The sequence below is a fragment of the Melozone crissalis genome, unplaced genomic scaffold (assembly GCF_028551555.1).
Source record: "Melozone crissalis strain CALT ecotype California unplaced genomic scaffold, PUWL_Pcris_2 ptg000027l_1, whole genome shotgun sequence".
Lineage (NCBI taxonomy): Eukaryota > Metazoa > Chordata > Aves > Passeriformes > Passerellidae > Melozone > Melozone crissalis.
In genome coordinates this window covers 68096119-68120117 of record NW_026535805.1, presented here as the reverse complement: position 1 = coordinate 68120117, position 23999 = coordinate 68096119, and the positions used below count along the sequence as shown (strand labels likewise).

The following is a 23999-nucleotide window of genomic DNA, read 5'->3' as shown; positions in this document are numbered from 1 at the left end:
CACAAATGCACCCTTAAATTCAGTTTTGAAAACTAAGTTCTTCTTTTATCTTCTCTTTTTTATTTTTTTTCCTCTCTATCCTTTCTTTTTAATTTTTTTTTTTTATATTTAGTTGTGTTTGGACAATTTGCCTATTTTCAGACAGCTTTGAATGATGTGGCAGAATTATTTGATGGAGAAAACTCTCAGGCTAGACTTCTTAGTTCTCTGTCTGGATTCCACTCAGGTAATTAATAAAGAAGTATACATTTCTTACACAGCTCCATATGGGAAAAAATAATCAGGATAATGGCATGAATTTACATTGGAAATAAAATTATTTGAACAGGAGGCTAAGGGAAGTGGAATACCCTTCTAAATCTTTGAATCAAGACATTACTCTGGAACATATGCTTAGGCAAGAACTGATCCTGGGGCAGGTATAGAAAAAGTTGAATGAAGTTCTCAGATCGCTCTGTAAGAGGGCAGATTGGATGGTGTAATTGTCTTCTCTGCCCCTAAACCTTTTGAAATACACATCTACATATTCTGAATGGCTAATTTACACAAATTACTTGTATTTACAAAATGTATGCAAACATGCACTTAGACTAAAAGCAGGCCAGCTGTTGCATTCAGGTAACTACAGAAAAATGTTGACCCAGTGAAAACATAATTAATCTTATATGGATTGCAACATGGTCAAATTTCCAATGTGTGCATATATAATGAATGTGTTCATCTTCAGTGATATGTAAGTATATTTTTTATATTTCTGCAGCTATTAATGTGTTTTGTTAAGCATTTCTAGTATTTTGGAGAGTTTACATGTGGGTTTAATATTTTTGCAACACAGGGATATTTTTGGCTTCTTGGTTTTTACTTTGAATAATTGGATAAATACTTAATAGGACAGACTGTAACATATCTATTTGATTTAAACTTCTGGGGTTTTTTTATTACTTGTGGCATATCTGATTTTCATTGATTCAGGATAGGATTCTCCTACATGGAATCTCTAGTTGCAATAATATAAAATTAATCAAAGTGAAAGACTTAGATACTTAGTTATAGATGATGTTTTAAATCGTCATTCATTTCTGAAGAATTTCATAATATATGGGTTTATACAGTACAGGGAGAATAAAAACAGTAGTCATATGTAGTGGAATTGTTGTAGACCTAGTGCAATTTTGTCTATAGTGTTTCATTATTGAACTTTTATCATGACTCCTGACAAATATGCCAGGAAAGGAGATAAAGTATATTAAATATTTTTATGAATCCTCAAATCAGAAATAAAATTTGCAATGCCATAAGAAAGTTAATAATGTAGTATGGTTCACGTGTGACCACATATTTATTGAATCCACTACATAAAACAAGTCATGAGTTTGCTCTCTCTGCTTTGGTCTTGAAATGGTAAACATTCCATGGAGATTCCTGTGGCATTTCAAATACTTTCATTTGATTAATGTGTTTTGCAAGGCAAAACACTCACAGAAAAGAGTTAACTAAAAAGTCTTCTATAATTTTGGCCCCAAGCAGCAGTAGGATTCTTGTCATGTAGTTTCTTGGAGCTTTAGTTCCAGCTGCTGCAGTAAATTCCAGAAGGTTTCTCTTGTCTTTTTATTCTGGCAATGACAAATTTAATTTTGTTCAATGGTATTTATGTTTTCTTTATCTATAGAGGAAAACATGAAACTGTGTGTTTTAACAGCATATTTATTTATGCATTGAAGAGCTATAACCATTGTTTCTGGTTTGTGTATTTATTTTCTGTTTCCACTTGTAGGAGAGACATTGCCTTTGGCTACATCTAATCAAATTCTTCTGCGATTCAGTGCTAAGAGCGGGGCATCAGCCAGGGGGTTTCACTTTGTTTACCAAGGTAAACATGTCTACTTGTGGTGGAAGACACTGGTACCAATTTCATGAACTGTATGATTTTTTATTCTGCATAAGCCTTAATGCATTGCTTTAAATGTGAGCGTAGTCTTGACCTTTTTCCAGAGATCAGGAACTTCTGCTGGCAGACAGGCTTTCTAACAGCAGTTGTCTGTGTTTATCCTGTCTTGCCCCACAGACTTGAGTATGTCCTGCCTTTCTCAGTAGTTACCAATCTGTTGCTCCCTTACTGCTGAATGAGCTCAAGGGGTTTAGGAATGTGCTTAATTGTATTAGTCTTTCTCAGTATTCCCAGGTGATTTGTCAAGAGCTGTTGTTCAGGCTGCTAAGGATTCTGTCTTGAAGAGCTCGGAGAGAAAATTGCTGTGGCAGAGACCATCAATTTCAGTACTGAAGTGTGGGTGGGAGACTTGCTGGTCTGCTTCTGACCCAGCTGAACTTGAGGAGACATTTTGTGCATGTCTGCACACTGCAGCTGAAATGCAAGAATGTCACAACATAGCCAAGTCTGTTAGCATTCTGCTGGGCGGCTGAGTACACTTGGCTGATCCATGAGTCTTGAATGCAGTCTGGTGGCACCGGGAGCATTGCTTACAGATTCACTGCCTGTAAGGGAGCAAATGCAGTCCCAAAGGGACTGACTTCTGGGCAGCTCACTAGATGTATTGCATACACACCCAGTAAGCTTAATGAGACACTCACTGAACATCTTTATGAAAGTGAAGCGTAAAAGTTCTAGTGTCCTAGTTTGACACAACAAATAAATGGAAAGAACTGTCTCACCTCAAGAATATTTCCACAGTTTAAAGAAGCTTGGTAGGACTGATTGTTAAGCCTTCTGATTCCTGTGTTTATAGAAAGATGTCACCATGACTGCACATTCTCCCTTGGATATTGATACTGTTACACATCAAAAGTATCTTACATACACTTGCATTAAAACTTATTCAAAATTAACCGTAAAAGAGGAGGTCTATAAACTTTGAAGTTAGAAAAGAGCTTTCAGCATTTGAGTTCTTATCCATTTGCATATGAATGACATATTTCTGTCATTGTTAAGCCTGAAGTGTTACTTTTTACTACTTTTGAAGAATTCATAGCGATAAAACCCCATGATTCTATTAGCTGTATATATACACATATAGAGTGCTATTGAACAGGGAGTTTCCAAGGGAGCACAATGCTATGCCTCATTTCTTTTATTCTTTTATTATTTTCTTTTATTATTCTTTTATTTATTATTCATACTTTTATTAACTGTAAGAAATAGATTTTAACAAATAGGAGCAAAATTAGACAGAAAAAGTCACTTTATTTGTCTCAGAAAAATCATGAAGCTATTTAAATGCCATGGGATTTTAATATATTTTAAAATATTGCTTAAGAGCATTACTAAACATAGTTATATATATATGCATATATTGGTTAATGAGTTAGTGGTATTTAATAAACTCTATCTTTTTGAGATTTTTTTTTCCTCTTATAAAGCATGTGATCATACTTCCAATGACCACCTGCTTGCTAGCCTCTTAAATACTTTAGAAATGACATCCACTCTCACACTGAACACAGTAATCTGGTCTGCAAAGTCAATCATTTTATTTATTGCCCTCTATTCCAGGTTGACCTTCTTCCCTGTTCACTTTTCCACTGGGCTGATTTCAATTTTGTTTCACAGTGGTATGAAACATTTACTGAAAAATGGAGGATAATTACTATAGAAAATGGAATGCCTTTCTGACACAGCTTGAGAAGTCTAGGTTGACAACACTATAGGTAAAAGCTACAAGGAAGGCTCAAGGGAGAAAAAGCTATTGCTTGCCTTATTTCACATTCTTTCTGGTTTGAGCAACCCACAGATAGGGGCTTTAGCTTCTGATTCAGTTTTAATGGCTTTTGTGATGCCACTTTCTCAAAAACTTTTTTTATCTGGATATGTCATCTATGACTTAATTTCTTTTCTCAGATGATCACATTTCCTTGTAATTAATGCAATAGGTAAAGAGTGTCTGTAATAGGAGACTAAATAAATATTGAGCCTTCCAAAATATTAGAGTCAGGTATGTTGATATATGCTAAGAACAATCACGTGCAAGAAGACTGGGATTTTTTTCAGGCTTTCTTATGCTTGTCTTCCTGCTATGACATCACCTAAGAAACAAGAGCCTCTATTTTTTATAACTCAGGCTGCAGCAGTACGAAGTTCCTTCATTTAAAAGTAATTACCTTCCTACAATCCAAATACTGATGGGGTTTTAATATTTATCTTTTTTACTTGCTACACAATACATGAACTAGTTTATTAGGCCTTTTAATATTTTAAAGAGGATTATTAAGAAAGTTAGTATATTAGGATGGAGAAGTCAAGACAAAAATAAGAGTAAAAGAAGATTGTGGCTTTAACAATCAATTTGGTCTAATTTGTGACAAAAATAAAATGCACAGCCACACATTGTCTGCTAAATGTAATTAGAGAGCAGAACTAAATCTGTTAGTATGGCTTCTTATATGTGCTACCACAACACATTATGTCCTGCTTTAAAACAGACATCCTGGAGAGGTGATCAATGCCCCGAGCCAGTCAGTGTTGAAGAGGTATTTGAAAAATGCCCTTAATAACATGTTTTAACTTGGTCAGTCCTGAATTGGAAAGGCAGTTGGATGATTGCTGTTGGTCTCCTCCAACTGAAATAATCTTGGAGGCATTTCAGCTGAGCTGTCAGTTGTGTCACCTTTTAAAGAAACAGACCTTTTTTTCCTAACTTTTTATAGACATTAGAAACTATGCTAAGTTTTTACATTAACTATTTAAATCCCATTTTAAGCAGTGTGAGGAAGTAAGGAACTACCTTACTTTGTTGTTATCTATAGCTTGCATTGCATCTATTCTAAAGGCAGTTCTTTTTAAAACCGAAGGGGGGGGGGGGGGGGGAGGGGGAGAGGGAGATTAAAAAAAATGTGATTTTCTATCTTTAGCATTTCTTGTCTCATAGTAACCATTAACAGAGTATTAGTAAAACTTATGAAAAACTGAGCAAAATGTCAATTTTAAATGTCATTGAGTGTTTCTTGCTGGCAATAGAATAATTTGATACAACTGCAGCCATGGATGTTTCTGGCTGTCAGGGCTGATCTCAGTAAAATGTCAGCTTTTAGTCTGAAAAAGTATTTCTGGTATGTGAACTAATTCAAGAGTAAACTGCTAGTAAACTGCCCTTACATTTGCTATCATGTCAGAGATAACTTGCTAGCAGGAAAATAACTTTCATAAGGGAATATTATAATGAAACCAGATGATCTGGCATTCTTTGCTGCGAGGTGCTAAAAGGTTTAGTTACACAAAAATAAGTGTAGATTACTAGTGCATGTATGCAAATTTCCCAATTTATTACTATTACTGAAAGTCATGGGATGTTCTTAAATCTGACTTTAAAAGTGTCCTTTGCCTGCGCAGCTGTTGTAGATATTCTCCAGATGTGGTTGCTAGGCAAGGATTAGAGAAACAGGAAGGATTTTTTTTCTATAGTGTACTCTCTTTTAAAAATTTGAGTGAAAGAATACATAGGGAAAGACAGTATTCCCATAGGAAGCTGAGCAAGGGTTTCTTTCACACAATGAATGGAAAATACTCCAGGAGCAATGCTGAAATTTTCAGTCAGTTCATGTAGCCTCTTAGGTAAGAGAGAAAAGCTTTGGACATGTGAGAAGCTAAAAGTTTAACTATCAGGTGGCTGAGGTGGTGACTTGTGTGGAAGGAGGCCTTGAGCCACCATGAGCCATTCACAAACAGCATCCTGTGGAGCTGCTATAAGCCACCTCTCACGTGCCCACATTCCCACTAGTCAGAGGAACGTGTGGTGCCTCAGAAATATTTGAGAGTTGACAACTGCTTTGGGGCAGAGGTGCTCCTGGGCAGTGCTGCTAGAGATGCTGCTGGAGGGATTGTTGGAGTGCTCTTGGGAAGAGGCACTCCCAGCCAAAGGCTTGTACTTCTGAAGGGGCTGTGGCCTGTGGAGCACACCTGCTGGAGGGAGAACACCCCAGAGGGGTTGGCAGCCTGTGAAAGTACTATTCTGCAGCAGGGGACATCTTTGAGGAACTGTAGCCCATGGATGACTCATGCTAGAGGAGAAACATTCAGAAAGAGGGTGATATGGAAACCTGAAGAAGCAAAAAGGAGGAGAAAGACGAGTAAAACGCTAAATAGATTGTTAGGGAAGATAGAGAAAAGCAAAAAGAAAGCACATACCCCAGCTTCCTGTGCTGCCTCTCACCTCATTGGTACAACAAAGATGAACGCAAGAAGTAGAGAAAAAGGAGGGGAAGACAGGTGTTTGAAGTTGAACCTGAGCCTGATGAGAATGAAGTAAAACTGTTTCATTAACTTGATTGATTTTTTGTGTCCTCTTTCTTTTTAGTTCCTGAATCAGTGATCAGAAGCTTGTGTAAAATTGGTAACAAATTAAGCATAATTAAGTTTTAATTTCCTGAATATAAACTGCTTTGTCCACAAGAATATACTGAGCCCTTTTCTGCCACATAATTTTGAATTATTTATCTCATGACCAAAATGCCCATTTGAACAAGGAGGCCTGACCAAGGGATGGATAATGCTGAATTACATGGCAGAAGTTGTAGTGCCAAGCATATAGGCTGTTAGTCCAAATAAAAGAGCAAAAAAGAGCAAGCTGGGTCAGCTGAATTGACCTGGCAGTCTGCATCTGACCTGCAGGTTATCATCAGGAAGAACTGTGATTGTGAAATCCTTGAAGTATGGTTTCATCATTTTCCTTCCACAAGTGCAGACGGGTTTCCTGACAGGGTTAGAACTGCATGCAGGAACAAGTTTCATAGAGCACATGTGTGATACTGAGGTCCTGTTGGGAACTTAATGACAAATTCCTATTTATTTGAACAAAGGCAGGTGTATTAAGTTTGCTGAAAGGTAAGTTGTTTGTTTAAACTGTGTAAGGTGTTTAAATATTTTAAAAAATGTAATAAAATGGATTTGCTTTTGTTTTGCCGTATTGTGCATTTACCCAGGAGTATGCCAGTATGCCATTCTTTATATCCTGAGTACATTTTACAACTTTCTGTAGCTTTCAAGGTTAAAATCTGCAACCAACCAACATACTAATTTAGAAGAAAAATACATATTACAATTTGTCTCACTTTGTCTGACTAATCAATTCATTGCATATTATAAAAAAAAGAATGTATTTTTCTATTATTGATGGTAATAATTATTTCTAAATATTTTTAGAAAAGCTTTTCTCTACATTCAGTAATACTTGGGCAAGCCTAACTGTTATATATGGTAGCAATGCTTAAACTGGTAGAACATAATGTAATCATAAATTACAACTTTCATTGTTCTGCTAAAATGTGTTGCATGTTAAATGCTAGATTTAAGATAAAATTGATTTCAATTACTGTTCCGTATCCAACTTGTTAAGAAATGTTAATTTTTAGAGCATTTACAAGTACTTAAAACTTAATTATGATTCTGGATGGAGCAAATGACAGTATAAGAAATTAGGATGAGTGTAAAGTTACCAATATTAAAATAATTATGTGTAAGCTCTATACACCTTGTCTTTTACTTAGTGACCAGGGTAGCTGAGCAGGTGTGGAGGGGGTGTGTTCAGTTGTGCCCATGAACAGATAGAAACTCTTTCATTCTTACAGGTCAGCAAAGGAATTTAAAGATAATGCTGTAAAATAAAACTAAATATAGCTATGATTCTGTTTACATTAGTGAGCCAGATGCACCATGCTTGGAAATCTTCCAGGAGTAAAGTGTAACACTCACCTTCTTTTTTTCTTTTCTCCTTCCTGGTGCCATTTTGTGTCATTTACTTAAGGACTAAATGGCAGACAATTTCTGTGGTGTTACTTATTCATATCTAGATGCAGTGTCACTCTAAAACTAATTCTTGAACAAACAAAGCTGATGAAACAAAGCTTTTGAACATGCTGTTCACACAGAAAAATTTCATATATTTAATAAGATTATTTTTAATTTACCTTTATTTTATTATACTGTAAAACATAGATGATATTGCACACTGTCATTTCTATATAAATAGTTTGTTTTTAAATTGGCATTTACTAGCTAACTGCAAAATGATATGTAGTAAGAGCAAGTTCTACATATGAGCAACAGGCACAATAGCAAAAGTCAGTAGGCATAAAAAATGCCTGTTATCAAGAAGTGTTTATAAATAATGAAGCCAAAGGTAAAACTATCCCATGAACTTCTAATGAATGTTATTATTTTGCTCTTTATATATTGCTCGCAGTCTTTTAACTGTTCTTGTATCACATCAGATTTATGAATTCCCAGACATTACTGGTAAAAATAATTGTTGGTAAAAATAATTTTGTAAGTTATTATGCTTTTTGTATATCTGATTAACTACACCATAAAATTTTTCTGGGCTTCTAATGAGAAAGTTCTAGTGAGAAGCTAAAGGCTCCATATTTATTAAATGAATTAGATGTAGTATTCTGTCATTGAAGAGGGCCACAGAAACACCCAGTGATCTTCTCGTGCCTGAAGCTGTGCATCCAAAGTCAAAATGTCTCTGAGCTGCCACGGCACTCATATGACTGTACACAGGCACAGCCCAAAACCACATTCCAGCTAATAGCCATGAAAGCGTTAGTCCATTCTTTGAGAATACAGAAGCAGAGCAAGTAACATGAATTAAGCTCTGTCCTATAAGAAACAATCAGCATTTTTACTAGCCTGGTTTTTTTATTATGACTGTCATTTGTGTTCATGACTTTATATTTTTCTCTCTGTATGCAGCTGTTCCACGCACAAGCGATACACAGTGTAGCTCAGTTCCAGAGCCGAGGTATGGAAGGAGAATTGGCTCCGAGTTTTCAGCAGGCTCTGTTGTTCGGTTTGAGTGTAGTCCTGGCTATCTGCTGCAAGGCTCAAAAGCCATCCGATGTCAGTCTGTGCCAAATGCCTTAGCTCAGTGGAACGACACAGTACCAAGCTGTGTAGGTAAGCAATTACATTTACATTGTCTGTTCTGTCACATGTCTCTGAATTAGGATTCAGGAATTGTTTCAGGAAGTAGTATTTAACCCATATATTCACTCTCCTTCGATTAATATCAGTCATGCCCAATTTAAAAGAGCAGTTTTCCATATCAAGAAATAATTGAGAACCAGCTGGCTCATAGGCAGTATATTGTTTCATATAATGACTTAGATTATATGAACAAGTGTGATGCACATTTTCTTGAACAGTCATTATTTTCATGACTTATCTACAGCTTGAAATAGAAGACAGAATTTAATTCTCCAGAAGTGTCTTCGCCTGTTTTATAACACACTGCTTGTGTATTTCTATCACACATAGGATAATGATTTTTTTTTCAAGCAAAAGCACAGTGTACATTGAATGATGATAGCATTTTTAAGTATAACTAATTTTCTTTAGTCTGTCAATAGACCTGCACTGAAATAATGTTTAGCACTAAAGCTTTTTTGTAAACCTTGAAATATTTTTACCTTCTCCCTATTTGGATTTTTATTCAAAAGTTGCTATTCCTAGGAATTTACTCTAGACTTAATTAGAGTGTTCTGAAAATAAATGCAGGTATCCTATTTTCTGCATATTCTTTTGGGGTTTTTTGTTCTGTTGTTTTTGCTTTTTTTTTTTGTTTGTTTGTTTGGTTGGTTTTTTGGGGGGGATTTGGTTTTTTGTTGTTGTTGTTCTGTTTTCCTTAACTTTAATGAACCAAATGTGTATACACTAAAAAACATTCAATGTACTACACCACTTCATTCACTAGATTCAATATTGGAGCTATCTTGGGCTGTGGGGAAATTCACATGATTTCTGTCCATCATGATTGTGTTTAATGTTATGTCTTTGCAGTTTGTTGTTACTCTAAGTAAGGCACAATAAGCCTCTGTTGCTGTGCTGTTCTAGGCTGCACACATGCAAAATGGAGTTCCTTTCTATATTGTTTATTTGGACAGGTTGCATCTTATGCTGGATATCATTGATATATTTTAGATAAGATGCATTCTAGGTTCAGATGATTGCTTCATGTCTATGTGTTTATGCTACAAAAGCAGATTATTATAATTATCTTGATCTTAGTAAAATTATTATTACGTTTCTGTTCTCTAAAGTGGTTTAAGTTGTGTAATGATTTGTGCTAATACTTTCTTCCAGTGCCATGCAGTGGGAATTTTACTGAGCGCAGAGGTACTATTCTTTCACCAGGTTACCCTGAACCATATGGTAACAGCTTGAATTGTGTGTGGAAAATCATAGTGACTGAGGGATCAGGTATTCAGGCAAGTCTGTATTCTGTCAAGCATGGAATATTAAGTACTTTGTTTGTTTATTTCTCTAAAAATTTCATGAATTTGTAATCCTATAATTGGGGAGTGGGGTACTTGAAATATTAGTGCTTTGGATTTCTCATTATTGTTTTTTGGTTAGCTTTGTTTATGTTACTTTATTTTCACATAAGGGTATGAATGAGAAGTGATTAACAAGCAGTTTTCTGTTTTAATTGTGTAGTAAATTGAAAGCAGGTCCTGCTCCTTCAATCTGATATGCAAATACCAACTCTTTCTATCTGCCAGGGTATTACTGAGTCCCTTGAGAGTGCTGCAGCTATCTTGATAATCTGCTCATTCACACTTTGAGTAATTATTCAAAATGATGCAACATGTGCAAAATCCTTCTTACTTACCTCGTGTCATATTTTCTAAGAGTTAACACGATGCAAAAAGTGAATATTGATTTTTCATTTACATTCCTTTCACTGATGTGTCTTTTGTTTGGATCTCTTATTTTTATTTTCTTTGCTACGTGTTCTTTTTTCATTTTGCTGGTTTTAGAACATTTAAAGATGCACATGGCTTGTTGGCCTAAAGAAGTTCTGTGGTCCTGTTTTATAGATCCAGGTCATCAGCTTTGCCACTGAACATAATTGGGACTCCCTTGAAATATACGATGGTGGAGATATGACAGCACCGCGTCTTGGGAGCTTTTCAGGTTAGGATACACCATGAATTAAAGATACAATTTTATACATATATATATATGTATGTGAGGGAACATGTTTTTATTTGCTCACACATATAGATAAGGAGTATATATTCATAATTTCTGATACCATTATGAATTGTTCTTGCTTTTAGGAGGAGACTTCAGGTGGCGTAAATATGTCAATATTCAAATTCAAAGAGATTTTCAGAAGAAAATGGGACACTAAAATGTTTAACTCTAATTAGTAGAATTTAGTTAATAATACTTTCTAAAAAAATCCTTTCTTTTATATTTCCTGCCCCTCACATAGAGGACATACACGGATATAAATTGGTACTGACATTCAAGGAGCTTCCCTTGGTAGCTTTGGCTTAACTTATCCTTATTAGCCTGCCTTTCTCATGAAAAAGATGAAGCATTCAGTCTTCATCTAAACTCACCAGACCTCACAGAACCAACTGATTTAATACAACTGGAATATAAGAAAACCCCAGTAATTATTTGTATAAAATACATCAAGCACATATACTTTTTCTCTCTATATGAGACTTTTTAATAGAAAGAGTGTGTTCTGTAAAAGAAACAGAAAGGGATTAGATCATGAATAATAACACAGACTCATGATTACTGCTCGGATTCTGATGTAGCTAAAGCAGATGGATTTTTGCCTCTGGTGATTTCACAAACTTTTGAAGTATAGACGCATACTAGATTAGTAAGGAAATGAAGAATCAACTGAAAAATTTACTGGTTAACACAATGCCATAAGGTGTGGCACATCCCTTTGGTCAGTTAAGGGCAGCTGTCCTGGCTGTGTCCCCTCCCAGATTCTTGGCTACCCCCTGCCTCCTCACTTCTTAGATAGCTACACAGACTTTCACACTTTGCGTGTAATTTCTACCTCTGGAATGAGATGCATTACTCTTTGTTGCCATTTCTGATAGTTGAAAGGGATACAGTCTTCTGTAATAATACCATAATGGAATATTTAAGTATGAAGCCTATCAGTCCTCATCTCTTTATAAGCCTTTAGACAAAACTTGTCTGCTTTTACTGCCTCCTAGGAGAACTGCCTATTTTCCACACTACAGATTCTCAATCAAAAGGTTAAGAAGTCTGTAAGACTTCCAGTATCCTGCCATGGTATCTGTCTAAGTGAGCATCAGATATCTACACATCTCTAGCATGGAGTGTAGATACCTACACCTAAGCTATCATCAATGATATCTGCTCCTGCGCTTTAAGTACCATTTCTCTCTATTGACAGTAAAGGAAGTCCAAAACAATTAGGACACTACATCTGGTTACCACATTAAAACATATCTTCCATGTTTCATGTACCCAATGCCAGAAAAGGCAGAGGTTAGCAAGCGAATAGTAGAATTCCAGTTAGATCATAGAATCATAAAATCATAGAACAATCCAGGCTGGAAAGGACTTCACAAGACCATGTAGTTCAACCTTTTGTAAGAAAGGAAACCTAGATGATATTGTCCAGTACTCTGTCGAGTTGCATTTTCAAAACCTCCAGTGATGGAGACTCTGCCATGTCACCTGAGTGGTTGCTGCAGGGCATGGTGGTTCCCATGGTAAAAACATTCTTTCTAATGTTAATATGAAGCATTCCCCCATGCATCTTGGACCTCTTGCCCCGTGTCTTAACCTTGCAGCTCCCAGAGAAATGAGGAGCCCTTTAGGTACTGGAATACTGTGATAAGGTCCCCTCTGAACCTTCTCCTACAGGAAGAAGAGACCTAATCCTTTTGGTCTTTTCTCACAGGGTAGGTTCTCCAGCCTTTTATCATTGTTATGGTCCTCTTTTGGACATCTCCAGTCTGTTCTTGTCTTTCTTGCATTGTGAGAACCAGAATGGAACACAATACTCCACACACAGCCTGACAAAGTGCTGAGAGGAGCAGTGCTTCTCTATCTCTGCTAGTAATGCTGCTCTGGGTGCAGCTGAGGAACCTATTTCACTTCTTTGCTGCAGCAGTGCACTGCTGATTCATATTCAGCTTCTCCTCTGCAACAGTCCCAGGTCCTTTCAGTTGCTCCCCAGCCACACAAATCCTAGCCTGTAGCAGGCTCTTTTGCTTATTCTAACAGACCTGCAGGGATTTGCACTTGTCTCTGTTAAAGTTCATACCATTCTTACTAGTCTACTCTTTCAGTCTCTCCAGGTCTCTCTGATATGTCAGCCCCTCCACTCAGTTCAGTGTCAGCAGCAAACTTGGTGAGAGTGCTTTCAATCCTACCACACAAATAATTTCTGAAGATACTGAAACTGTGTGGGGACCACTATCAGTCCCTGGGGTTTCCATTTGTGACAGATAGCCATCCTGAATGATTCTACTGAAAGAAGCAATTATGAGAATTCAAAAGCAGCCTCATTTATTTCCCACAGTACAACAGGATCTACCTTCTCATCTTAATGATTATCACCCTTTAAGAAAGTAAAAGACTGGTGGTAAATGTTACCAGGTCCTAAAAAGGAACAGAACTGCCAAGTGACACTTGTTCATTAGAAAGTGTAATAGTAATTGTGAGTTAACATCCTCATTGTTACAGGGCACCTTAAACATCCTTAAATATATTTCAAATTCTTTATCAGTACTGTTGAGGAATACAGTTGGTGCTGGTAGCTGCGTGAGCAGCTGCAATTGAAGCTGCTCACGAAGCTCTGGATGGTGCAGCCAGTGGCAAGAAGCCTTGAACCTTGCACAGCAAAGGGCCTAGGAAAATGTAGTTCAACCTGGTGAGAGGACACTCAAAGACATGGCAGGAACTGAGGACTAAGGAAGAAGATACTTTTGTGAGTGGTGAGACTGTGAGGGTAAAAAAGCCCAGAGGTTTCCTGGCTGGGATTCTGCCTGGAAGCATCAGCTTGAGCTGTTTCAGTGTAAGTGCACTGTGAATAAATGGCTTTATGGAATGAGATATTTGAAACTCTGCTGCAGGAGACACCCAGGGTGGAATCTGTGAGGAAGCCTGGTCTGACTGTGAGGGTGGGGTGTGCAGGCAGTGAAATGGAGACTCATCAGATCACTGGAGCTGCCTTCTGGGAATGGGCTCCGGTCCCTGCTGTGAAGGTCTCTGGTGGTGGGAGTGTGACCAGCCTGTCTGGATGGTCAGACAGGGAGGTTTCCTTAACAGATACCAAGATTAGTCCTTCTTCCAGGGAGATGCTTCACTGTTTTCTGTACTCCAGGGTAATATTGTGTGATGTCATTGCTCCATGCTGTCTGAATTTGGATACTTTGAGTCTCTGTGTCAAACAGTAAACAACTTCCTTAAAGACCAGCTTGTCATGTTTCAGCTCCTCCAGCTATATCAAGATTTTGCTTAATTCATTTTTAGTTTTAGAAGTATTTACCAGTTCCTAGTTTAGATTGTAGACTTAGGAAGATAATTCTTTTCAGCCCTTCTTAAGCCCAAATTTCAGACTTATACCTAGGCTGCTGACAGTTACTTTAGAAATAGAAAATGCCCCACAGGAAATGAGAATTTTTCTTATGCGTCCACCATTGAAGTTTATTAGGTACTTGATACTGTCTTTGAGGGTAATCATAGAAAATGATGTAATTTTTAGCCTCAGTAAGTCTTCTGGCTTTAGGCAGTAGAATATGAGTTACATGGTATCATGTGATAATAAAGTAACTGTTTGTCAGACTGAGCAATTCTAGTGGCAAAGAATGCATCCAGAGTTACTGATAAGCTTGTGTAGCACACAAAGCAAGCAGTTTTATTATAGATATTTGAATTAGGAAAAGCAACATGTTGTTTTGGGGTTTTATTTAATGTGTTTCACCTGTTTCTTCATCTTTTGTCATATCCTCTGAATTAGCATAAGTGGTTGAAATATTATTGTGGGAAGAAGGTGTGGAGTACACACAAAAAAATCTGGACTTCTTTGCTCTGTACTGCAGGTTTTATAGAAATGTGAGGAAACAGGAAAATGACAGTTGAGCTTGTCATCATAATCAAATCTTTTATTTATGTGATTTTTTTTCTCTTTACATCTCTTTTTACTCTGTCCAAGTCAATAAGGCTGCCTCTAAACATAATGGGATCTTGTTTGATTGTACTTACTCTTATTGCCTCTTATTGTTGGGCTTGTAATCAAACTTTTCCTGCAACGTCAGGAGAAAAACAAGACAGAACACAGCAAAATATTTGATTCCCATGACGAGAATGAGAAGAAAATAAGCCTGTCTGATTCAGTCCTGGTTATGTCTTTTCTATACGAAACTCTGATCAGCATACTATAGTTTCTTCCATAACTTTTATTTTTCCAGGTACAACTGTGCCAGCATTGTTGAATAGCACCTCCAATCAACTCTACCTGCATTTTCACTCTGACATTAGTGTGGCAGCAGCTGGTTTTCATCTGGAATACAAAAGTAAGACTCCTAGTTTTTTGAAACTTACTCAGGAAAAGCATGCATATTAAAAGGGAAACAGATGTTTTACTTTTCTTTTTTTGCTTTCTTGTTTTTTTTTTTTTTTTTTTTTGTTGTTTTTTGGGGTTTTTTGTGGGTTTTTTGGGTGGTTTTTTTTGTTTTTTTTTTTTTTCCTGAGCACCAAGCCTTGTATAAGTGGTATCTATTAAAGTGAAATTTAAAATGAAGTGAGATTTCAAATTGATGGAAAGCAGCTTTCACAAATTAGCATCACATAGCAAATCAACCTAGCAATTCAAAATAGCATTTTTTAAATGTGAGTTTTAATTTTGGTGTGGGTTTTCTTAACTTATTTCAGCTTAGTTCAGAAATTTAGGTGACCAAAAAGAAAAAAGTAGGAGTGAATTTCCCTGCTTGAAAATAGATAAAACCAGAGAAGATAGCATATTTTTTCCTATTAATATGTGCATTTATGTATGCCTTGTTGTTATTTTCTTTCCTTCAAATTATTTTCTCTCAACAAATTGCTATAATTGCAAAAAACCAACATTTTAATCCCAGAGCTAGAAGAAAACACAACTGTTACCTTGGTAAATCATTGGCATTGTAAACAGAATAACCTAAGAATTTTTAAGGCAAATTCTGCTATATATCAACTTTCTGTATGTTTTCTGAGAAACTTCATTCTAAAATACAGAGTTGTGGAGTTATAAACATGTGGATTACCTCCCATAATCATATTTAATTCAAACACTTTTGTATTATTACATCTCTCTATAACTTAAAATACTATAGCATAATAGTTACACATAGCTCATGTGATTTTAATTGGAAGTAAGTATTGCTGAGAATAGTCTACTATTTATAAAGTACAATGATGAATCGAGTGTCTGATGACTGCTTAGATGAAGGTCACAAAGAAAATCCTTATAATTTTTGAATCATCTTCTCCTTTTTCAAAGGCCATTCAAGAATTTTCTTGAGAATGGAGTTAGCTTTTATATTTCATTGAGTCCAAGAGTAATATCTAAAAATGGTAATGTTGTTTTCAATGTTTTGAAGAAGTACACATAAGTAAATAAACATGGATGATTTTTAATAAGTTCTATTTAGGATTGAAATAGAAAATTGTAAAGAAAATATAAAGCTGAAAGAATTTGAAAGACTAGATTTTCAGCTCATAATAAATATTTGAATATGACTGTAGTCACAAGTTAGTCCTATGTTTTCATTTAATTCCCTGCACATTTCAAGTATTTATATGCACGTATGTTATATGGGTTATTTGGATTCAATCAAAATTCTAGAGGTGATGTAGAATGCAAATAGGAATATTACCTCTGCAGGAATTTTCTTAGAATCTACAATTTTAAGAAAGAATTTTTTTGTTTGTTTTTTTTGGTTTTATTTTTGTGTGGGGACTCCTCCTCCACAGTATTTCCTCCTGCAGTATTTCTCTTTAATCTACAGTGAAACTATAATTCCATATGAAGCATAAATAAGTACACATTAATTATAGAAAGTAATAGAATGAACACTTAACATTTTTATATTTTACTGTATCTGTTTTATTTTCTCTGCAACTCAACTCCTGAAAAAAAACTTGTTCTGTTAACAAGTAAAATCACTTAGATTTGTACTTTTGTTTGTCTCTTAATTGCCAATTTCCCCACTGTGCTCTGTTAAAGCATCAATTGGACTTCAGTGGTGCTAATATTTCAAGGCCAGTGTTTCTTAGAAGTGCACCTCAGTACAGGTCAAGGCAGCAATGTTGAGCATTCAGAGCTCTTGGTAGTCTGAAAGGAAAGAAAAGAATTTGTTTCTTATGTGGCTACATTGTCTCTTGTAGGGCTAGTAGGAGTCCAGTACTTCTCTCTGTGTGACTGAACATAGAAACTGAGCAAGTTCCCACAGAAAGAATTTACAGATTCATGTTGAGCAGTCACCTTTTCAGATCAAGAAAAAAGCAGAGAAGGAAATACTTTTCTCTATAGATATTGCTAGTGTTTGATTATGAATTCTGAAGTTTCTGATTGTTTGGTCACCTAATATTTGAAGCAGCATCTGAAAAATAAATTCCTTTGGCTCAGAAGACAATCTAAAATTTGGAATAAAACATCATTTTGCTAAAGGGTTGTGTTAATAAAGAAAACACAAAAATATCACCTATCTGGGAAAAAAGCATTCATGTGAAACCCTATGTTAGAACATCAGATACTTTCAATAAATGTAAAAAAAAATATTAAATAAGGAGAAATATATGAATAGTCATAGACTCATAGAATATGCTGAGTTATAAGGAACCCATTGGGATCATTGAATCCAACTCCTGGTCCTGCACACCTGCATTGTTTGTTTGTCCCTTTATTCTTTCTAGATAAAATGCTTTGCAGATGTAACTTTCAGGTATAATCAACTCCTAAAAATGACATTAATCTATTAAAAAGTTTCTGAAAGAAGGTTGTGAGGACTTTGAAGGGCCTTGAGGAGAAGCTGTGTGAGGAGGGGCTGAGGGCACTGGGTCTGTTCAGCCTGGAGGAGACTGAGGGGAGACTTCACTGCAGTTACAGCTCCTTGTGAGGGGAAGAGGAGGGACAGACACTGATCTCTGTGGTGACAGTGACAGAACCAAGGGAATGGCTTGAAGTTGTGTCAGGGGATGTGTAGGTTGGATATCAGGAAAAAATTCTTCACCCAAAGTGTGGTTGGGCACTGGAATAGCTCCCCAGGGCAGTGGTCACAGCACCAGCCTGACAGAGCTCAAGAAGCATTTGGAGAATTCTCTCAGTCACACAGTGTGACTCTTGGGATGTCCTGTGCAGAGCAAAGAGTAGGATTTGATGATCCTTTTGGGTCCCTTCCAAATAAGCATATTCTATGAGTCTGTGATATAATTACTTCTCTAGGGGAAAGACAGTTAGGAATTAGAGTGAAGACAATTAGTTTTCCTGCTATAGATACTAACAGAAAATATCAATTGACATTAAGAAGCTGTTCAGCAACTTGAGTCCAAATTTGAAATCCAAATCCTACATCAGCAGACCACAGCAGGGATAGAAAACATTAAGTGGACCTAGTGGTGTTTAATCTAGCCTTAACTTTTACATAAATTACAAATTAGAATAATAGCTGAAACTGCTCTAAACTAACCATTACAGTATTCTGCAGAACCCTGATGTCCTTATATAAAAAGTCTTCATTACAGGATTAGAAAGTGAGACTTATTTAGGAACATTCCCTTCATCACAGAAGAAATTCTAAGGAACAACGCGCAACAGAGGAGAGTGTCCTTAAGGCACTACTAAATTGTTTACTCCCAATAAAAACTATGCCTCCACAACTTGCAATTCATATTTTAGAATAAATGGAGAAGTATTTCTATTTAGAAGATATTTCACCAGTGTAAATGCTATAAACATGCCTGAGTTTGGATCACTATGTAGGAAAAACTTTACTTCAGTAAGATATATTTTATTTGCTATAATTTGATCACATATATTCTACATTGGATATTGTTTTGAAGTAATTTATAGAAATTCGTAAATACTCTATGCAAGTTTCATCAACTGATGAAAGCTTATTCAAATCATAAATATTTCAAGATAATTCAAATGTTTGAATAAGAATAGCTATATTTCTTGAAACATTTTCTTCCTTTTAACAATGTCTTTCTCTTGCCCTGTCCATTTGCAAGTTTTTTCTATGTATGTCTTTATTTTCATGGGAAGGATCTGGACAGTCTACTCCTGCAAACCTAAATCTATGTCTAATCTAGGCAGTACATAGGTTTCCTTTGTAGCCTTCAAGAACACACAAGCCTTAAGGCAAATAAAATAACTTTTTCATTTACTTTAGGATGTTTTTGTGTTAGACATTAAGAATGTAAAAGTTCATTTGCCCAAGTTAAGTGGTCTACTGGATTTGTATGCTATGGTCAGATTGATGACATAGATTTTTTTTCCTTTTTTTCATTGTTATTTGGGTTTTTTTGCTCTTTTATTTGTTTGGGTTTTGGTTTTGTTTTGTTTTTCAAGTCAGATAGACAAACTCATATTAAAATAAATAATTGGTCAGTGCCTTAGAAAAATTTCCTTGTAGTCACAACAGAATTCTAAGTATTGTTGAGGACTACTATGTGGTTTCCTGTTATTTCACAAGGGCTGCAGGTTTTCAAACTGGTTGCAGCAACCTGTGGTTAACAAAACAGTAAAATATGCAACAGGTTACTGTAGAAAAGATGAGAATTAATCATTTAACTAATCCTTCATATGCATGTGCTAGAATCAATACCAAACATAATTATTTTCACTACCACCAGCAAGTCAAATCAAAGAGTGTTTTGTTGCATTCCTAATATGTACAGCAGTAGGAAGAATAAATATCCCTTTTATTTGATTTAATTTCTTTTAATCTAATGAATGAAGGAATTAACTATCCAAATGATTTGTTCTGGAAATGTGACTGTTTAATTCCACTGCATTTGTGACCACCAATCTTTTAAGCTTGGTCTTAAAACCTCATGTATTTATTCAGTGGTAGTTTAAATGTTTTCCTTAATATTCAAACAAATGAAAAAATAAAAAGTCTGGAAATAATTGCTTTTCTCCACATGCTGCTTGGACTTCTCATTTAGAGTCAAGTTTGTTTTAGTAAAAACTGAATATATGCTGAATATTGATATATAGGTTTAGGCCACCTTTTTAAATGCGTACAAGTATCTATCTATCTATCTATCTATCTATCTATCTAATCTATCTCAACAAATTAAGGGGTTAGAATTAGATTTTTCAGTAAAAATGTTCTTTTATGTAAACAATATTTTTATAGTATCATCCAGCTCTACTAACCTGAATTAGGATATATGGCACAGGTCAGCATCACTCATTTTGTGAGCTTTTAGTTTACTGCTATACCAAGAGTATGGACTATGTATGAGAACATAATCTTACTTTTAACCAACATCTCCTTTTCTGAAGCCACTCTATCATGTCTTTTCAAGTGTTGAAGGTTCTTGGCAGCTGAAATAAAGGATTCACTGGTAAGGGAACTAGAGAGCAATTGACTGTCTTTTGTAGTACTTCTCTATCATGAAGATATCTAATAATTTAAAAGATAAAAATCAGACTAGCAGAGAATAAAATATATTCTTCCAAGTAGCATATTATATTTCAGAGGTCCAGTTTAAGATCTTTCATGCAATTTGGATTTTAGTGTAGCTCTTCAGTGCAAGTCTTTTCTGTTTCCCCATGTTAATGCAGGTGTGAATCATAAACATGCCATTTTTTAATTTAGCAGGTCCTGATCCTGTCAATATATCTGTGCAACTTACTAGATGTTGACGAGAATCTGATCTCTCTGCAGTAACTCATTGAGATAAAGACATTTTCTAGGCTAGTGTCTGAAGCATGAAGTTTTGAAAGGGATGGCTTGGATTTTGATATACACCATCATCAAAAGGGAAAGAGCAATTCACTCCAGCTTGATGTTTGTGATATAGCAAAGCATAATATGTTCTTGTTAGCTGCATAGTGTGGGAGGAATTGAAAAAAGAAAGCCTGATGACTTTTGGTCCAGCTGTCAAGACATTCTCGTGCTGTCCAGTTCTCAGCTTTCTAAAATGGACAGTAATGGGCATTCACATTGTCAGATATGCCAGGAAGGATTTTCTTTCTGCCAGCAGTGGCAGTGATGTTTGGACAGAATTTGAGGTAATTGTAGGCATGGATATAATTATGTAAGTAAAGCATATTTGTCTTATGCCACAGCAGAGTCAAGAAAGTGTTTAGCAAACAGTAAGTGGAAGAAGGTCAGGGAGAGGGTTATCACTCTTGACATTGATGTGTTCTATTTTGTACAGCATAGCGGAAGCTGAGCTCTGAAGAGTATGCACTTAAGAAATCCTTGCTCCTTTTTTGATTGCTTGGACTTGACATTTAACATGTTTTCCCTGTATTACTGACTGTTCACATACAACCTAGATTAATAATGTATTTCCGAGTCTCTGAATATTTAAGATTCCAAGTTTGTCCTCAGATACCAGAATTTGTTTGCTTTCTCTCAAGCATTCTTTTGATGTTTGGACCTGTTTTAACTAAATTAATTTTCAAACTACACTGGGCAAGTATTATGGAATGGTTAAAATAACAGAGATTTGAGAATTCAGAATAGTGTTTGATTCTGCTTTCAACTTCCTCTTGCTTTTGGGGTAGTAATATTGCTTCTTAATATCAGGTATATCAAAAGAAGTCAAAATGTTTTATGACATCCTGATAGAATATTCTATAATTTTCATCATTTTTCAGACCAAAGAAGTAGTGTATACAAAATGTTTTGAAAAGTGTAAGAAGCTAGCAGGAAAAAAGTTTTTAACCTAATTATTAGAATCTGTTAAATATAAATACACAGTATACCACAATTTCAGTTACATAGAAATTTAATTTGAAGGTTTTTGATTGATCATAGTCTGTTTAAATTCTATATGCTATTTGACCAATGATGGATATAACAAGCACATTATTAGTGTTGCTATGCATCCACTGTTACAGCTGTTTCTGTAACTCAGAAAAAATATGTAAAAGTAACTTTATTCACACAGATCCAAGCCTGTTACTCTCAATATACAGGAATGCTGAATTCCAAAATACAAATTTCTTGATGACAGGAAGTGAACCTCAAATTTATATTCACAGAATTCAGCAAGTACATAGATATCTGTAAGCAATTTAGTCACTGCATCTTTGTTAGGTGCTTATTTATTTAAAAACAGTTGTCTTGGAGCAGATCTTTTTAAATTTTATTTTCTATTCAAGAATGAGAAGGGTGAGAAAATGCAGAAATAAGCGTTGATTTTCTTCAGTTGCATCTGAACACTGGATTTGCAAATTAGTGAACAGCAGTCTGTATATGGTAATTTGAATTACTGAGATGAGGTATTACACTTCACTTGATGCTGAAACAGTTTGTGTGAATGCATATCACAGCTATTTAGTACCTATACTCCTCAAACGTTCCAGATGCAAATACTTCTATGATATTGTGGAATACAGGCTGATTGACCAAAAGAATGATACTAGTTAACCTGCACCAAAACCCAAATCATTGAAGTTAATGACAATATCTCCATGATTCTTTGGAACATTACAGTCCCACATAGTGACCACACATGAGATTCCTAGTGGCCATGGAAAGTCACCATAACATCATTTGAAAGTTGATTATATTGGAAGAATATAACAATTTGTAAATTCTACGACAGAAATTTCTGAAAATCTTTAAAACACATTCATATACTTTCCTAAATTATAAATTCCAGAAGACAAAATAACTGCTTCATGGAGATCACATTATTTGCAACTATTAAATTTTTCTTTATTTGATAATTTGAAATTTTTTTGTTTGATACTTCTTGCATAATTTGTTATGAAGCCTTTACTTCATACCTTGATGGTTTTCACTCAGAATTAGAATTCCTTCATTCCTGAAAAAAGTGAAATGTAGTGAAACTCAAGGGCACAGGACTAACAAGGGACATTCAGGACCATAGAACTTAATTTCAGGAAAGGAAAAAAATGGCACAGCAATCATAATTTCCTGTGAAAGTATAAAAGCTATTTCAGACTTCCTTGTGCTTTATCAGGAAAAATATATTTACTCCAGCTAAAACTTGGAAAAGAGTGGAATTGTGTGAAATTTTTATTTGTGGATTTAATATTTATAAGGCCTTTATATTTGAGTGATGAAAAGTATATACATAATGGTTTGTGGCATAAAGTTAAAACCATGTCTGTATGAAAATGTGTGATCAACATTACCTGTAAGAAAATTGTATTTGCCTAGAAAGGCTAGGGTCTTAGTGAATAATATCAGATATTGTTTCATGATGAACTATCTGGAACAACAGACTAACATGTCACATATCAGAATACAGTCAATATTGTCAAATAATGCAATTTCTGTACTAAACACAGTCCAGTTGCACATGCTGTCACCAAACAGGTTAGATTTCATAGGAAGATATTGAGAGTAGTAGTCAGGGGTTTTTTTTCCACACAACTGAATTGAAGGATGCACAGGATCTCATTCAGCAAAGTATCATGTTTCTCTGCTCTTTACAGAATTTTGTGCTAATCAATTCTCAAAATATCTTCTCACACATTGTGGAAATTCCATTCTTCGCTTCTACGGATCATATTTTCATAAAACAAAAAACTACATAATGATGTTTCAGGAGTAATTTTCTCAAATAAATATTTAACAATTAAAATTGTATTTAAGACTGATACTTGACTTCATAAAAGGTTTTTCACATGAAGGAAATGAGATTCTGTTGTCAGACCATGAACTTACAAATTGCTTCTTCTGGTCCTTGTGTTTGCAAGAAAAATCTTAAAAGCGCAGAATTACTTAATCTAATCTTCCATTTGTCAACTGTCTTGTTCATTTGCAGTATTTTCACTTGGAAAAGTTGATATTTAATTTTCAGTAGTGTTGACTAGCAAACTCCTTAGATAGCACACAAGGCAAAACAATGATATGCACTTGACAAAAAGCAGAATTTTGTACTTTAGGTTGCCAAATTAGGTGAACAAATTTAAGAAATTACTAATAATGGAGAATCTTTGTTAAAGTAATCTTTTGTTTTCTCACACCTGGCTTAAAAACAATTAAGAACAGACTATCCA

The 23999-nt window shown here is 35.3% G+C and overlaps 1 protein-coding gene across 2 annotated transcripts in view; it reads left to right on the top strand.

Annotated features, from left to right (window-relative positions):
• Positions 1–23999, top strand: part of CSMD1 (CUB and Sushi multiple domains 1) — a 1069501-nt gene that overhangs the window by 911195 nt on the left and 134307 nt on the right. For both annotated transcript variants that reach the window (XM_054280127.1, XM_054280126.1), the window contains exons 32-37: positions 113–226; positions 1775–1870; positions 8702–8905; positions 10091–10215; positions 10828–10924; positions 15214–15318. In XM_054280127.1, coding sequence (XP_054136102.1) covers positions 113–226; positions 1775–1870; positions 8702–8905; positions 10091–10215; positions 10828–10924; positions 15214–15318 — 741 coding nt within the window. The remainder of the gene's footprint in view (positions 1–112; positions 227–1774; positions 1871–8701; positions 8906–10090; positions 10216–10827; positions 10925–15213; positions 15319–23999) is intronic.